We start from the raw sequence: 18,448 nt of genomic DNA, 5'->3' as shown, positions 1-18,448 counted from the left end.
AGTCTTCTGTAATGTTCAAAGTACATAAGTGTAGCAGTCCTGCTTTGAGTATCAAACCTAGCTTGGGAGCAGTTGAGTGGTGACAAGAATAAACACCTCAACTGCGAAGGAGCTGAAGAGATTTTAGGGTTTGTTCAGGGATACTTCTATTTTGAATTACTTTGAAAATTCTGATATAAGCCTAGAACAGGCTTATGAATACTACTGACTCTTTCTCTTTATATTGATGAAGAAATTGTATTATCCAGTCCATTGTTAATACAGACTGGTTTCCTCTTTTGGATTTGTAACCAATTGTTCCATATTTTGTTAGCATGGAGTGGAATTTTTAAAGCGTATTGCTAATACTTAAGGCTGTTTTTACTGACTATATTTGAACTTCAGGAGTCTGCTAACAGGTTGTAGACTATTGATTAGAGTTCATGTAATTTGCTTTTCTGTAAAATTACTGCTTAACACCTATTTCATTGCTGGACATTTCAGAAAAAGGAAAAAAAGAAGACAGAAGCAATAAGAAATGAAATTTGACTATGATTTGTGGATGTTTTTTGAGAATCCTGTATAATGTGTCAAATTACACTTAGCTTTAATGTTGTTGTCCCAGCCTTAAGCTTGCTTCCATGCTTTTATTTTTCTGCTTGTGTAACAGCTCCTTAAGTTGGTATATATTTGCCCTGGGGTGGGTGTTAGTTTTTCCCTGCAGTTAGCACAGTATAGACAAAAATAAGAAGTCAAACTGATTTAGTGTGGGGTAACATTTATAGTTCTTCTAATTACAGAATGAAGTCCAGTTTGTGGAACTTCACTTAAATTCTAGAGTAACGTGGAGTAAAGAAGTTGTGCAGCACCTACTTCTCTCCAAAACTGCTGCTATACACTTTTAAGATTACCTATTGTAACTCAAAGAATTTTAAAGCACACTGCAAATACAAAGGAATATAAGCTAAAACATATATCCTTGTTGATAGAAGCTCAGCCTGACAAGGCTTCTGAAATAAGTGACTTGATTTACAAAGGTGCTGTGTATTTACAGTTTCTTCATTGGATTTTTGGTTGCCTGGTGGAAATAAAAGTCAAGCAACACTCAATCTATTTAAGAATCAGCTTAGGGTTGTTAATGTGACTTTTGACTAAAATGTAGCCCACTCAAATACCTTGTGTCAAAACAACATTGGAGTGGGTAGTGATGGAATATTTTTTGTCCAAAAGGCAGTCAAGAATTGTCCTAACAATTTTTCTGGTTGATCAGTACTCAGCTATGCCTATTCCAAGAATTGTACTTGTTCCTTCAGTCCTTTTATCTAATGGTGGGGTGAGGTTTTACTCTCTCCCATATTAACATTCTGCAGGAGCAAAAATGGGAGCAGGAGAGCAAAGGTACACAAATTCACCAGTGCTGAGCCAAATTTTAATATGCAGAAGAAAGTAAAAATAAGAAAGTTTGTTAGACTGGCAGCTAAGAGAATTCCTAAAGGAGTCTTAACTACTACCAAGTCTTTCTTCCAGCATACAAAGGGCTAGAATGTGCTGGCTAATCTGTAGGACAGCTGATGACTGGGATATAAAAGAGAACTCAAGAAAACTGGAAGAAATTGTAGAATCCCAAGATGTAGTCCTGGTTGGAAGACACATGCAAAGAGACTGTCTGGAGCTAAAGGAATCATGTAGTTATAGCAAAAAATAGGCAGGTTGGACACAAAAAAATGACTGGGACTAACTGGTATTCATTAAGAGCTCTGAGGAAATGGAAATGTAAAATAGCTGGATTTTATAACAGTAGTGTGCATTTTTTTTCAGTTCTGTAATACTAGAAGGTATAACTTCCCAAACCAAATTTCTCTGAGGACCTTGAGAACTAGAAGCAGGTTAATGTGTTGTCTCTACCAGACAAGTTAATAGAAATTGTAATAAAATAAATTTTCTGTAATATGAAGTCTTGCTTTACAGATTTCTTGCAGTTTTTTGTGAGAGTCAGCAAACCTAATCAAGTCAGTAGTTGATTGGGCATGGATGAATAACTGGCCAAAACCAGAAGACAGAGTTGGAAAAAAGTTATGCTAGTGATACAAAGTACTCAGGCTAGTAAGGAGGAGGGCGAATGGCAAGAGGGAAAAAAAAAAAGGAAGAAAGGCCTTATGAGATTTAATAATTATGTAGTAAAATGCCAGATGACATTAATTGTAGGTAGAAACAAAAGTTATGCAAGTGGAAAAAGCCATCCTATGTTGTCATACAAAGTGAGAGGCTTTCAGCAGGCTGTTAGCACTGAGGAGTAAGACCACGCAGTTCCATGATAACATCGACTTGTTGCTAGGCAGCAGATCAAAAAGCAAATGAAATGCTAGGAATTATTAGAAAAGGAATGGAGAACAAAACAGACATAATTATGACAATGCATAAATTACATGGCTCACCCACGAGTTGAGTATCTTATGCAGCTCTTCTCCTCTCATCTCAAAATAGGTATATTAAAGCTGGGACAGGTTCAGAAAAGAGCAGTGTGGGTGATGGAGTTGATTCTTTGTAAGGCATGATTAAGTAGACCGGAGCTTTTCAAGAACGAAGTTCTGGGAATAAGCAAATCACAAGAAGTGCAGAGAGAGCAGACAGGGATGTGGAATAAGACAAATTAGGGACCATCAATTGGACCTAGCAGGAGTCAGGTTCACAACAAACTAGAGAAAGCACTTCTTCGTGCAGTGGATGGTAAAGACACTGCTAAAAGACCCTGAGGTGCTATGGTGCAAGAAGTTGATGGTGCCTGGGGCAGACTGGATGCATACTTGGAAAAGAGATATACTGCATGCTGATATACAGGCAAATCACTGCACAACAAACCACAAGTGATTAGAAAGTAGAGTTTGAAGGCAGAATGAAGCATTCTTTATGCTTGATCACTTTGGTTTTTGTTGTTGTTGTTGCTGTATGTAACTTGGGGCTTGTAGAGTTACAATACACAACTATGTTGGAATGATAAACTGACTTCAGTTTAATTTTCTCCCCAGTTCTCCAAGGTAAAAATTAAGTCTGTGATAGAAATGAATATAATGCTATTTTAGATAAATCTTAAAAACCATTATCTGATACGTTCATCTGTTAATTCTCTGATTTTTTTCATTACAGGGATAAGCAAATTTTTGCAAGTCTCTGGTAATCATGTGAATTTTCAGAAATGTCTTTTATATGAAAACATAGCACCATGAACCTGTAAAAATTTCCCACTCTAATGTCTCAAATTAAAAAATATTCCTAAATATATTCATTATCATTCCATAATGATATATGTCTAAGCAAAAGCATCTCTTGTCTATAGAATTTACTTCCTCTTGCAAGAAAACTTATTTCTCAATAGAACTGAAGTGGTTTAAAATCCCTCTGTCAAGAAAAAAAGTTACGCTAAAGGATCCTTTATTAAAATATGTATGTGTATTGTAAAACTGTTAGTTGGAGGAATTGCTCTTTGAATGCCAGTTGTGTATTGGCAATTTGATAACTGTGATTCCGTAGCACCAATATTTGAAGGACTTTTGTAAGAGAAGGTGGAAGATGTTCCATAAAAGCAAAACTGTTCTTCACAAAAACTTTGTTTCCATATACAGATAGTCATTTGGAAGAATTTCCTACTCTCCTTCACTGTGCAGCCAGATTTGGATTAAAGAACCTTGCAACACTTCTACTCAGTTGCCCTGAGGCCACACGGGCTTGCAGAATAACCAACAAATATGGAGATGATCCAGCAAGCATCGCTGAAAAGTACGGGCACAGGGAACTAAGAAAATTAATCAAAGAGTTGTCAGTAAGTCCGTATGTTTTTTCATATGTCATCTATAACCAGGCAACTATGATGTTGTTCTACTGAGATCCCATAGTGTCTCCTCTTATAAAGTCTAACATGTTGCAGTCCTTCTGTTTGAAAATATATTATATTCCCCCTGTCTCAGAAAGAGGGGTCAAAATGGGGTACAGCCACTTTCTTTGTGCACTGGCATAATGGAGATCAGAGGTTTTGCACTGCTTGAATTTGAGGCATGTGATGGAAGGAGAACAGTGAATCAGAAGTAGCTCATATGGCCTAGCTAGGTGGTGCTTTCAGCACCCAAACAATGGTTATATTGAAGTAGTCAAGCCCAACTGTCTAGAGTAGGAGATAAAGACTTCTTTAAAGGTGTCTCTGAACTCTCTTACCATTACCACTCTTCAGCATTCAACAGAGTGGTTTCCCTGCCTTAGCAGTCCACTCCGCTGTGAAGGAAGGCTGAATTTTGTCACCTTTTGTTACATGGAGTAAATATTTCTTCAACTGGGTGTGCAGCATGGGCTTTGGGCAATAGTTGCCTTTCCAGATGAAAGATAATCAAATTAAGGTCTGTGCATAGCTCTAGTCCACAAACTATTGCCAATAAAATCTAACAGAATTGACATTATAAAAGGCAATGTGCTGTAGTAACATTTGAGAGCTTTAACATATTTTAAGTCTTTATTGTGCTAACAATATTATGAGCGGTGCTGATAATTCTTGCCACAGATATTTTAAAGCTCAGAGAACAAATCTTGTAAATCATATATTGAAAGAAAGAGAAGATGTTAATGTTGGCATAAGTAAGTCTATGTTGTGAAGAGACCTGCTGTAGCTTTGGTGTGATTTTTTTTTTAATTATTATTTTTTATTATTTTTGGTGTCAGTCTACATGTTCACAGAGAAATGGTGACAACAGACATCTAAGAGGAGAAAATAGAAAGTGCAAGAAGTGAGAAAGCCATAGGTTTAACTTTTCTGTTAACCATGGATAGCAGTACAACCAAAGATGGTATTTGAAGAAATATAAGATAACAGCTGTGTAGATTATGTAGGGGAGAATGTTTTGCATGGTAAGGAGGAGACAAGATGCAGAGATCTGTCAAGTTTTTTTTCTTTGATACAGTTGGCATCTAATGTAAAGACAAAGGGCAGGCACTGGGAAAACTGAAGACAAGTTTACTATAATCAGTGTTTAAGATGGCTTTAGCAGTGTTTTAAGAGCGGAGTTATTCTTTTTTAAGTGAGTTCAAGGGGAAGAAAATTGCAGCTCCTAAAGCCTGAAAGTAAGGCATTTTGGCAGTGGTCAAGATGCTGAATGAGAATATGCTGTTTAACCTTTTTGTGTTGTTGAACAGTTATTTATAAATGCTCTGAAAACACTGAGGATGGGAGAATATCTGCAAGCAGATGTTTCTTCTTTTCTAATACTAAGGAAGCTCATAGCTAATTGAGGGTGTGATCTGTTTTCTTTTCTGAAGTAAAAGAATATTTCCTTGCAGTTACTGGACAATGAATCTGATCAGATCTCAAAAGCACTGCAGAGGTTTTTCTTTTGAAGGAGTGCAAAGGGGTGCTGTACTATAGAGGTGTTGTTTTTACCTTAGTTTCTGATACCGTAGTTGAGATCAAATTTAGCTGAAGAAAATGTGATCCTCCTTACCATCCAGCATAAAGCTGTCTGTGAAACCAGACTATCTTCGTGGATCAGCATGGTAAATAATTTCACATTTATTATTGCCAATGGCTCACAGTCATCCTTGTGGTGACTGAGCCAGAGAGCTCCTGCCAGTAGCAACCTAATGTATAAGGTCAGGCATCTCAGCTCTTGGAGTTTGCCTTGAAGAGAATGGAACTGCGTTCTCCAACGTCCCTGCCTGTGGATCTGGCTAGATGCCATCTTTGTATGGTCAGGTGCTACCAGTACACACTGTGTGTAAAGGATTAATAAGACCACGCAGAAAGTGAATAAGGTGATATTTAGCTCTCAGTAAGATACCTAGATTTCTTTTCTGGTCATACGAGTCAGAGTTGAACATGAAAACATATTTTTCATGGCTAATTTATCATGTTTAATGATAATGATTAATTTTGTAGGGCACTTATTTTTTACACTAGTTTTGTAGAATCTTATCTCCCTATACTTCAGACATGTCTGCTGTGCACACCACATGGGACTTGGAGGCTTCAGAAAATGGGCTATTTTCTTTTTATCCTCAGAAATGCACTCATGTTCAACGTCATGCTCTAGTTTGGCCTCTGTAAGAAGAGATAAAAGCACAGGCAAACCACAACTGATGTGCATTGAGAATGCATTGCAATTCTATAGTCATTTTACATTTTGGTAGACTTTGTCAGTGATGGAAGGCAATGTTTGTGAGGTTGATGTATTTCACTCTGAAAAACATCCAAGGTGCATGCATACCTCCAGTTACTTTTTCTTTTTTAGTAGCATTATTACTTGTCCTAATAAAGTCTCAGTATAAAGTTACCAAGCTAAAACATGGATTTACAGTGGTAACTCCGACTTTATACAATGTAATTTTTCATTAAAAGGGTTCCTTCATGGTGCATATCTGCTATTGCTTGTACATGAAGGGTTAACAATAGTCTTTCTCTGCTTGTGATGACTCTTCTCCCAGGTGTGAATACTTGTACCAGCACTGAAGTAAAAACAACTCTACTACCATTGTAAGCCTGTGTAGTCTGGTTAGGACATGCAGTTGTACTGCCCTTTCTCAGTTGATTCCAATGGCGTGGATTACTAATGCAACAGAAGTAAAAGCTGGAGCATGCGGCAAGTCTACCAAATGTGTAATGTAGTATTTTAGAAACGCTGGCTCCAATTGCTGGAAGAAAAATGGCTTATTTGTGTCCCCTGTAATAGTGCACTTAAGAACAAAAACACTTACTGTACTTTTGTAATTGATGGGAATGTGGAAAAGAAATATTTGCATGGGTCTGAGCCAAGTAGAATTTAGTTTAACCACGTTCCAGGAACTTCCCATTACAGCTGGAGTATTGAAATTGCTCATTATTACAAGAGAAGTGCTTTTGTACTTGGCATACCTCTCACTGTTTTAAAATTGTTACCTGTGTTTTGTCATTCCTTTAAGGAATCGCCCCAAAATATACACAGTAATTCATCACTTATATCTTAAAGAGCAATAGGATTCCAGAAGAATGAGTGTATAAAAACATACGTTCAATTTGTCCAAAGTCCTGGAAAGTATCTTTCTTCTTCCTTTGTGCTAGAGAATTCTTAGAGGAGTAAGAGTTACCTGAGATGGTTACAGAGAGAGAGAGGAAAAAAAAGCAAAAGAAGTGGCAACCCCACAGCTACTATTTCTATGTTCAAGCCCAGGGCTCTGCTGTGCAGCCCTGTCTGGATGGTGTGCAGGTCTGTGCTCAGGGCTTTTTGGTGATGCAGGTAAGGCCCTTCACATCCCCAGCAGGCTTCTGGGAAAGGTTCTCAGGGCCCTGTTGGGAAAAGTGAGCTGTAGGAGCTGGCTCACTTGCACACTGAGTCATCTGTATGGCACAGGTTCCCTGTCCTTCAAAGGGAAAGCCTCCTTTATGAAACTGGACACAGACTGTGTCAATGTAGGGAGTGCTACAGGCACAGAAGGCACATCTGGAGTGCCTGGTGGGCACGCTGGGAGCAGAGCTCTTGATTTGCATCAGAACAAAGCACAGAAGAAGGATTGTGTAACGTGTGGTATACTTCTGTTGATACAGCTGTAGGAATGGGAGAAGATTTTCTTTTAGTGCCAGTGTTATATGCAGGGTCATTACATGCTCAGACATCACACTGTTTAAGAACTTGTGTAGATGTGTGCTTCCACAAGCAGTAGTGTCTGCCTCCTCTGTCAGAAATCTTGCATTTCAAAAACTCCTTGAAAAAGTTTCCTTTGTGCTGAGGGAACACTGCAAGACTTGATCCATTTGTGTTAAAGGTACTAAATTGGTGGAACTGTCTCTAAAAGTCTTGGTGAATCTTTTAATGAGCAAAGTATGCTTTAGATAAATTGAAGAGGGGGAGGATTTTTGTTTCTGAAATACCAAGCTATATTTTTATAAATATTAGCATCTTTTATAAATCTTAGTCTTTAATGAGGTTTATGATTAAGCTCAGGTTCAAATGTGCCAGGAGTTTATTAAGCAAACTGTATTTTTCTTGCATTTTAGCACAAAGCTACCTAAGCGGACATTCATTCCCAATTTCTACATGTTTCATTACAGTTTAGATGAGGTAGTTCTTTCTTCTATAGCATAAAAGAGGGATATTCTTTAACATTTTGTGACAACATTCTGAATTGTTACTTTGTCTTGTGATTTTAATCCTGTATAGAACTAAGTAATTAAATATTTTCCATAATTGCTTTTAGGTTGAGTGGCTTGAATCAAATGTGTGAATTTAAAACTAGTAAGAGACATTCAGTAGGAATACTGGAAGGGATCAGTTCTGGACCCCTCACTATAAGAAGGATGTTGAGATTCTGGAGCGTGTTCAGAGAAGAGTCACAAGGATGGTGAGGGGTCTGGAGAACAAGCCTTATGAGGAGCGGCTGAGGGAACTGGGGTTGTTTAGCCTGGAGAAGAGAAGGCTGAGGGGAGACCTCATCACCACCTACAACTACCTCAAGGGAGGTTGTAGAGAGGTGGGTGCTGGTCTCTTCTCCCAGGTGATGGGGGATAGAACAAGGGGAAACGGCACCAAGCTGTGCCAAGGGAGGTTCAGGTTAGAGATAAGGAAGAAGTTCTTTACTGAGAGGGTCGTCAGAAGCTGGAACAGGCTGCCCAGAGAGGTGGTGGAGTCACCATCCCTGGATGTATTTAAGGAGCGGGTAGATGAGGTACTTAAGGATATGGTTTAGTGGGTAGACAGGAACGGTTGGACATGATGATCTCAGAGGTCTTTTCCAACCGAGCGATTCTGTGATTCTGTGATTCTTGTCTCAGAGTATCTCAGTAGGGGAATCGAGCCTTTTGCATTTAGTGGATGCAACTGATGGCTCAAACACCAGCAAGAAAGGCCGGAGTACTTTTCCTTTCCATTAGCCACAGGCTTGAAACATATGTGCCGTCAGTTGTTATGGTACTCATGACAAGTTACCTTGGTGAGCAGCAGTTGTCTGCTTGGATAATCGGGACCTTATTTGAGATGTTTGTCTTTTGCATCTGCTCTGTCCCTGAAAGCTGCTTTGATGCTGCCGCCTTGTTCTTGTTGCCAGCTGTGGTCTTCTAAGCTTATGTGAAAGTTCCACCTCCAGAAAATAATGAAATCACTTATATGAAGTTTTTATCCAGCATAGAAAGAAAAGCTTTAAAAGATAGATGAGAGGAAATTTTTAAATATTAAGTGACTAATGAGGGGAGTATGTTCAATTTGTCACCTAACCACTTAAAACTGGAGGTCACACTGATAGCCAGTTTAGGCATTTATGCTTTGGTAAGGGTGTAATTCTTTGTTCCAGCACTTTGAGTTGCCAATTTCTTCCTCCTTTTACTAAGAGCTGTGCTGCTGAATGTGTCATAGTCAGGAATATTACTGTGTACCACTTTTAGTATATATCATGGTTTCTAAGAAAAATACAATTCAGAAACTGTTTTATTGGTTGTTTAATGCAAATAACTTCTGACTGTTGGCTTTGGCCTTTAAAGCAGATTTCTAGGGCTGACATAAATGCTATTTAAATATAAAAATTGAAGCAATCATTTCATGTTGCCACCACACAGCTGAGACAGCACAAATTCATTTTTATTTTTAAAATACCTTCTAACATTGCAGAGTTGGTTGCCTGAAAGCTAAGGCGGAAAACACAGGTTCATTGAGCTTTTCTAACATGCCCAGGAGCTGTGGCCAGGCCTGTGACAGTCCATGGCAGAACAGTGGTCTGATGGAGGAATCTTCTTCCTCTGCCACCAGCAAAACTCTGTGTGGACTTCTTGTTTCATATAATTTTCTGCCTGCCTGCTTCAGGCATCCCTTGAGCAGCTACTGAAAATATAATTGGTATTTAATTGTGTACATATTGGTGAATTGCATAGGTTGAGGTAGTGCCCTGGATAGGCCTTTCATAAGGTGCTTGTTTTTTTTCCAGAAGGGAGTTACATCAATTCCTTTCAAACTGTTGAGGTTCATCCTGCAAAGTCTACATCCATAGTAACTGAGCTCATTGCTGTTAGCAGTTCCCTCAGTAGCAGAGAGAAACATACTCATACAAGTGGTCATAATTTTCACTTGGAGCTTGTTTTATGGAAGACATGTGTTTTAGATAAGTTGAGGGGGGGAGTGGAGTTTTTGTTTCTGAAATGCCAAGCTATATTATTAGTTAAAGGATGGGCAGGGATGTAGGTTGGCAAGTAATTGATCATTGTACATCCCTTTCCCCTCACCTCTGTCTTATTTTGAAGTGAATAGTTGAACCAGAATACAGAATTTCTTCAAATACCTTCAACTCCATGGAATAGAAAAGAATCTACAAAAACAGTGTATTGTGGAAACTGAGGGTACTTTTTTCCCCTCAGTTATTTTATAGGGAGAGAATCTTACCTGGCTTTAAGCTACTGTCACCAAACGACAATAAATCTTTAGATGGCAGGAATCGTTTCAACAAGGATTCTCGTGACTTGCTAAGGAGTTCTAGAAGCTCATCAGGAATCAGCTTTTTTTAAACACAGGAGTGTTATTCTTACATTTATGTCCACCTTTGTGTCTCTGTGAAAGGCTATATGATATACCAGAGCTCCTCTGCATAAAACTGTTATTTTTTTTAAATCTGGTTGCAGTATCTTCCTGAGCTATTAATTTTCTGCTGGGGAAGGACCATGTGTAGAAAGATGAAGTGGATACATATTAAAGACTTTTAAATTAAATTAATCTGATTGCTATCAATATTTGTTTAATTACTTTAAATGCTGCTGTAGTATTGCACTGGCCCATAGCTCATTACTTTAAAATAGCTGGAAAGGTGTGTGAAAGAGAAGAGGATCAACCTGGTTTCTGAAATTTGTGCTAAGCCACTAGTGATTCCTTAGGTGAAGCCTGCTGGGGTTTTATTCTTGCCACAATATTTTAATGTTCAGAAATGTTCGTTACAGGCATCCTTTGGTACATTAGGAGTTACTTAACTGAAATAAGTAAGTGAACATCTTCTTTGGTACTTTTTTGGTGACTGGATATTCACAAAACAAATTCTTAAACTTCTTGAGAAATCAGAGCGAAGTCCTGTGAGCTTCTGCCAGCTGATGTCGAAATGTCATCCTGTGATTTCCACCAGATGTTTGTTCACTGGGTTCTCTTTCTTTTCCAGAACTGTTCATGGAGAGGCTTCCCATTATCAAGACTTGTTGTCTTATGGTTAAGATTTGGTTTGGGGAGTTTATTGTTTTTCTTTTTACTGGCTGTCAAGGTTTCCCTCTTTTTCACATGTTCTCAGAGGGACATGCTCCCTATGATAATTCACATAGTCATTCCACTAAACATATTTTTAAAGTTTCTATGCAGACTTTTATTTAGGCTAGAACTTTGCACCTTAGCTGTTATTAAATCTCCTGTCATAACAATAAAATTGAGTACAACCTCCTTGCAAGAAGAATGATAAATAGAACTGCAGATCTGGAAACCTTACTTCTGCATGAGATGCCTATTGAAATTTGTGTGTTATTTAAAGAGAACTAGGATGATTTTTCCAAAAAATTGTCTGGTATTTTGTCTTATCTTTTGATGTTCTTTAACTATAGCAGTGACACAGTGGAAGCCAGTTATTTGCAATTCACCATTTCAAAAAGCCTTTACAATTTTTAGAGGAAACTTGAATACTAATGGAATTTCAGGCAAAATGCTTGTGAATTAGAAGCAGGGAAAATGAGAAAGGATTCTATGATGATACCTCTGTTCCTAATTGTATTTAAGATTGTAAAACCAAGGGATTTCCACAGGTCCTTCTGACCATTTTGTTGACTGGGCAACATCAGCAGAGATACTTAGCTAAGGGACGCTTTGGGAAGCTGGCATGGGATGTGTCCAGTTTTTCTTAAGTAGAAAAGAATCATCCGTGTCCTTCATTTGCATTATTAGGCTCTGAGTTTGTTTGAACCTGTGACAAACATTTGGTTAAGCTGTTGACGTTAAGGCAAAATGCAAGTAGAATACTTGACAGAAGTGAGAAAAATTAAAAGTGACAATGTTATGTTGTTGTAGAAATCAGTGGCATGCCTATGTCAAGTCTGGCCTCTGTATCTTTAATGCAGTGTGGAAATAAATATGTTCAGGTAGATGAAGACTCTACATTAGCCTGAGGAGGTGTTAGAAGGTATGTAAAATAATGTAAAGATATGTAAAATAATGACTGTTTTCAAAGTAAATGAGCTGCTTCTGCTTAACCTCTCTCATGGTAAGTGAACAAATTCGATATGAAATACTGTTCTATACAAGATGTAATTTCTCTGTTCAGGTAGTTAAGATACCACTGAAGCTAGGAGCAGAGGAATGATTCAGCAGGCTAGAGATTTTTGTGGATGTTAAGAACTTTTAGCCACTATGTAATGTGTTGTTTTTATCATGAGGGTGTGGATCCTCTATCCAAGTCAGAGAATCGGAGTATCACACAGAATCACACAGTGGTAGGGGTTGTAAGAGCCCTCTGAAGATCATCTAATCAAACCCACTGCTAGAGCAGGATTGCCTAGAGAAGACCACGCAGGAACACGTTCAAGTGGGTTCAAACCAGTTGCATGAGGTTAAGGAAGAAATTTTCCCAGGGAGAAGCTACCCCATAGCTGTCCATTAAAACAATGGTTCCTTGTACCTTTCCATGAACTTTCCTGCACTTAGTGTTCCAATAACTCTATTATTAGGTGAGAATGTTGCCTTTTTATTTCTTTTTCCTCAAATGCAAACATCTTGGTAGCCCTTACAATGCAAAGGAAAAGGTGAATTGGCCTAAAATCATCTACTAGCTCTAGGTTTACTTCACAAGGAAGGATTGTTGGAGCATTCTAATGGAAAGTCTAGAAGAAAGTTTTGGGTCTTGCCTCTGTCAGTTGAAGCCATTTGAAGGTATTTCTGTAACTCAGAAAAGGAAGTTTACCTTGATATTGTATATGCTCTCAGTGACACTCTCTGAGGTATGCCCTTTGGCTGCCTCCCAGTGATCTGGAAGGAATCAAACATCTGTCATATCTTACAAGTAGTTGAGCACAAAGAAAGATGGCATGTCAGCAATGCCTTTCTCCAGCCCCTCAGAAGGGGAAAAACAGAAACAAAAAAAAACCCCACAGAGTGAAACTGTAATAAGGGGTTTTCATCTTTGAGGTGGAAAATGAAAGAAAATTAGGAGGGGAAAGGAGCTGTTAAAGTTAGTGTAGTAAATATACTCTGTGAGCCCAAACCACCTACCTTTTGAGTGACATTGAGAGGTCTGAAGGGAGCTTTTTGATCTTAAAGCCCTAAGAAAAACTATGTGGAGAGGCAAGGATTAATGAGTAAAGTTAGGTAAGAGGCTTGCTGTGTCCTTAGCAATCTGAAGGTTCAGAGCTCTGCACAGATCTAATAGTGACTTACCAGACATTCCTATAGCTGTAATTTATTGCTTAATTAGAAAAATTGTCTTTAGGCTCTACATCAATAGAATGACCATTAGGGAAAGGCATTTCTCAAATCTACCAAGCCCATTATATGGAAACTGCTTAAGAAAATCCATTTCTGCCCTGTGTAGTGTTAGTTCTGTTTAACATAGCCATGCAGAGTCTCGATTTATAGTTCTGAGGACCCTGCACAGAAGGTGTACTCTTTATTTTGTCTTCTATTCTTCCCTCCCCCATATATTGTTTTACAATAAATGATTCAGTAGTTCATTGCTAGGCCTATAAAGTGTTTAGCAATAGTAATTTTATTTTCTTATGTTTGTTGCAAACTTATAAATGGCATCTGAGTTCCCACACTCAGAAGAACATGCAACAATTGACATATGTATATTCCCTTTCATGAATAAAGCCAATATGTTGACAGATTGCTTTATGATACATGTTTAATAACTGTCACAATCACTATAATTGAAGTTGTATGTTGTGTCCGTAACAGACAGGGCCAGCCTTCCTCAACCCTGTGAGCTATGTGCCAGAATCTTCGTGTGCCTGGCACCAGTGGTTTACATATCTCAGGTTTGGGAGTTGTTCTCAGGCAGAAGTTGTTAATGGTTCTCTACAGCTCTTACTGTGAGTGTGAAGTATATAACTGGGTCTTAACACTCTTTGATGATGCCAGTCTTATGAGCCGCATTGACTTGGTCTTACTTGCTCCTGAGATTATGGATTATTTTGCTGCTCCTATATATCACAGAATCACAGAACGTTAGGGATTGGAAGGGACCTCAAAAGATCATCTAGTCCAATCCCCCTGCCAGAGCAGGAACACCTAGATGAGGTTGCACAGGAAGGCGTCCAGGCGGGTTTTGAATAGTCCTAGGGTGACCTGGGAGCCATCCTTGAAATATCAGAGAACTGCTTAAGACTTGCAGTTGGCTACCTGTGGCCTTTTGAATTCCAACTGATTTCATCTACTGTTAATAAATACCAGAAGAATGAGAGTAGGCAGGAAAGTTTCCTGCCATATGGAAGACACTAGCAAGTTCCCTTCAGGCTACCCAGGAAAACACAGAAATCAGTATCTGTACCAGGCATGGAAGTAATACAAGAGGTGTGATTCCTGATTGGATCACTTAATCAAACCTTCAAAGTTCTTTTTTGATGAGATATATTTTTTTAAAAACGCTGCCAGTCATTGGCATGTACTGTCACATGTAAATGGGTTAAAGGCTTGAACAAAAGTTTCCATGGAGACTTTATATGACTCCTAGGTGCTTTCCAAATTAATTAAAGTCTTGTGATGCAAGAAAAAGAGGTTAAAGATGACAAAATCTAGTACTGGTATATGGATCTGCAGCCAATTCTGATCAGCTTGCCCTAGGGATACCTGTCATCATTGGCAACATAATAGTGATTTTTATAGATTTCTTTGTTCTTCTCTTCAGGAAAGTTAAACGAGACAGATCTAGGTGCTGGCCTGAGCTAATCATGCACATACAGAACAAGAAAAAAGCTTCCTTCTGGAAAATCCAAAATAGATAATTTCAGAATTTTGAAAGCAATCATGATTGAGCACATTAATGAGAGCTCTTCACATCTTTTTTCCAGATTATTCATTAAAGAATAGTTTTTAAATTTCGTTTGTGCATATTAAATGCAACCACATAATGCAAAGAGGAGGATGATATTTCTTACTAATTTTTTAAATAAATAAAATTACAAAGCAAGTGTGCATATACAGTACAGTGGGACAGCATTGTGTTGTGGCTTACAAAATACAATGTGTTTAGTTAGACCTTGGGCACTTGGTGAAACAGGCTTCTGTGGGATCCTTGTCTTTGAATCATTACCAAAGAACAAATAATGCACAGTGTCAGGAGGAAAATTCAACACAATGTTAAGGCCGCACTTAACTAGGAGGAGTAGTTAAAAGGCTTATTGGAGTTGAAAATCTCCAGAAAGGTGGTAAACACCTTGCTAGGGCTTTAACAGTGATTCACCCTATATCTGCGAGCAGTAGATGCCAGCAAAAAGAGTAGATGATAGAAATCCATGAGCAGAGGATTTAAGCAACCTTGGAAAAATCAGAGCTGGTGGGCTACTGTTAAACAAGAACGTCTGTTCCACGTATGACATAATGACATAACCAGGGCATAAATGAACAAAACCACACCTTCATAAGAGCTGAAGTTTTAACTATCTACCAACACTAGAGGTAAAAAAAAATAAAGCTATTTGGAACAGAAGATACAAGCATTTGCACTTATTGGAATTGATAATTTGTTCTTAACGAATTATTTCTAATCTGACTTTTTCTACCAGCAAATCAAGATCACCAAGGGTGCAAATATACATTGGACAAGGTATGCTGATCTAAGTAGAGATGGAGAAGCTACAAATGGTCACCAAGTGGAGTTCTGAGGTGCTGTGACTGTGAGCATCAAACTGAGTTACATTGGGTGGCACCATGTTCTCATAAGCATATAGTCAGAATTTGGTGCTTGTGCCTTATTTAACATGGCCACTGGTAAAAGCAAGTGCCATTGTACCAAGAAAATGAGAAGGATTTAGCAGAATTCCAAGAATTTTAAAAGATTAATATCCTTTTGAAAAGCTTGTGTTAAATGAAATGGATTGTAAACGGCTTTATTGCTGTTGCCTAAAAGTCCGTGAAGACTCAGGAGAAAGTTAGCTATGGATTTGTGCTCTGAACACCATGCATGGCAGTCTGGTTATAAAAGAGAACATTAAAAATATGTGTTGGATTTGGAGAAAGTGACCTTTGTGATTTGCTGCAAAAAGGACTATGGAGAGTTTGTGAATAGTAATGATAATAGTACAAAGCAACAAAGTTGCATATTCCCAATTATTATTTTAAATTTTTTTCTAGATATCTTATTCTTATCTTTTTTTATGGGTTGAGACTGGAAACTTTTATAATATTTTGGGTCAATACATTATAAAGGATATGAAAGAATACAAATGCATTTAAGAACAGGAAACTCTATGACAGGGGAGGCACAGATGTTTTGTACTTGCATTGAATGAACCATATTGGAAACACAGCAAAGACTTTTAATATATGTCAAAAATATAGGCCAGGTCAAGTGAGATAATTAATTGTTGATAGTTCATGAAGAATTGGCTCCCGAGAGAAAAGTAGTCACAGGTTTGTTTATATTGCTGGAGGCAGGGGGAATTGTATTCTATATTTTTGTTTTCATTTCCTTCCAAAAGGTCTTTTGATAGCTCTCACAGCAAATGTAGACAAACTAGTGATTGCATATATCAAATCTTGATTTTGCTGGATGACACTACACTTAATATATGAAAATTGACCATATTTATGTAGGCAGGAGTGAAAGGGCTTTACAATTAGATACAGGTTTTAAAATTTAAGTGCTGCTTTGCATTATTTTCATTCTTAAAAGGCTAGTGAAAAATGGTGTTTAAAAGTAGCTATATGCTAACAGGCTGTAGAATTATACTTGGACCCATATTACATCATGTAAATTGGCAGAATAATGCAAATGAATCATACATTGTCATCTTCTGTAACCAGAAAGGTCATGCTTTTGGTAGCAGAGGACAGTTGCTGTAAATGTGAAGGGTTACAGCAACAGCGAACAGTCAGAACTCAGCATGAATTTGTGATCTAGCAGCTCTCCACACCAGACTGTGTTTAGAGTGATCTCGGTGATTGCAGATTTCAATGTTTTCACAGAAAATAGTGGACTATTTTGCAGACAAACAGGAGATTACTGTAGAAAGCTGAGGAATCAGAACTGCAGGATCAAACCCATCCAGAAGAATTAAATGTGTTGTTGCTACCTGACAGCAACAATATTAACATATTTTAGAAGATTTGGAAATCTACCCACATTTACAAAGAATCACGTGGAGTATTTGAATGCTACGAGATTGTTTAGTTGATAAATTGATTGTAAAACTTTTAATTGCCAAGAACTTTAGCTTCATGGTGAGACTTTCAAACATTTTCCCTGATAATTTGTGAGACTTGAATTCATCATAGCCTCAGTAAGTTTGTGAGTCATTTTTGGTATTCAGAATTGTAATTTGACCTTTCTGTTGGATTTATCTAGTTACAGATATTTCCATTTCTAATACTTAATAGTTGGGCAAATTTATTGTGTTCATTATAATTCGGTTAGCAGTGAAATGTTAATTGAGTGCTGGTAGTTTGTTTAGATAATAGCTCTAGATTAATTTGCAGATTTTTCTGATTGAAGGAAATTTTGTGTTAGATTGGTACACAAATTACTATCATCTTATAACTGTTATTGATTCTACTGGCACTCCACCAAGCTCATAACATGCTGGTACACAGGATAGGAATGTAGTTAAGAACTGTTTCCGAGTGTTTTGGGGAGTAAATTCTTCCATGGTTACTGAATTCTTCAGTTTTTGGTGTCAGCATTGAGAGGAAATGCATATGAACATCTCTATCACTAAATCAGCGTCAATAGTGTGATTTAACAAAATTATTCTAGTCTTTGATAAGATTTGCAGTTCTGTGTTTTTCGTGAAACATTTTATAATTATAAAGATGTTCTTGATTGTATCCTTCAAGTGTTGCTTTAGATGTAATATTCACATATCAATGTAGCTTGTATGTAAAAGTACACGGTGATTTTTCCTAGAGCTCAAACACATGAAACTTCATGCATTAAAATGTGACATTATGAACAACTAGGATTGTCTCACATTACAAAAATCTCCCAGTATTTTTTTATCCTACATATTAATGGATAATTACCAAACCATAGACTAAATTTTTGTCCCAGCTCTCACATGTTTTAACCATTGCATGCTGAGAGTATGCTAGCTTTTTGCAAGATTTATTTTATTTGATGTTGTGCTGATTAGAGATGAGGTGCAACTTCATTACAGGTTTTTCCCATTAACACTGGGATTATGCATATTTCAACATCATAAATGCGGAACTTAAAACCAGTACCAGCAACACTCAAAATGATGGTGGTGATGTGCAGCTTTTGAGTAGTGTTTGCAGAAACACAAGATTGTGTGTCTCTTGTGATG

At 37.7% G+C, this 18,448-nt stretch overlaps 1 protein-coding gene across 1 annotated transcript in view; it reads left to right on the top strand.

The window, feature by feature from the left end:
• Positions 1 to 3,599: 3,599 nt before the first annotated feature.
• Positions 3,600 to 18,448, top strand: part of LOC104547320 (B-cell scaffold protein with ankyrin repeats-like) — a gene marked incomplete at both ends in the record, with an annotated part of 76,397 nt that continues 61,548 nt past the window's right edge. The window contains 1 exon segment of the mRNA XM_010192950.1: positions 3,600 to 3,796. Within this exon segment, the coding sequence (XP_010191252.1) occupies positions 3,600 to 3,796 (197 nt within the window).

Source organism: Mesitornis unicolor, unplaced genomic scaffold (genome assembly GCF_000695765.1).
Source record: "Mesitornis unicolor isolate BGI_N332 unplaced genomic scaffold, ASM69576v1 scaffold25549, whole genome shotgun sequence".
Classification (NCBI taxonomy): Eukaryota; Metazoa; Chordata; class Aves; order Mesitornithiformes; family Mesitornithidae; genus Mesitornis; species Mesitornis unicolor.
The sequence above is the reverse complement of the archived record's forward strand: the minus strand, read 5'-3'. Positions and strand labels throughout refer to the sequence as shown.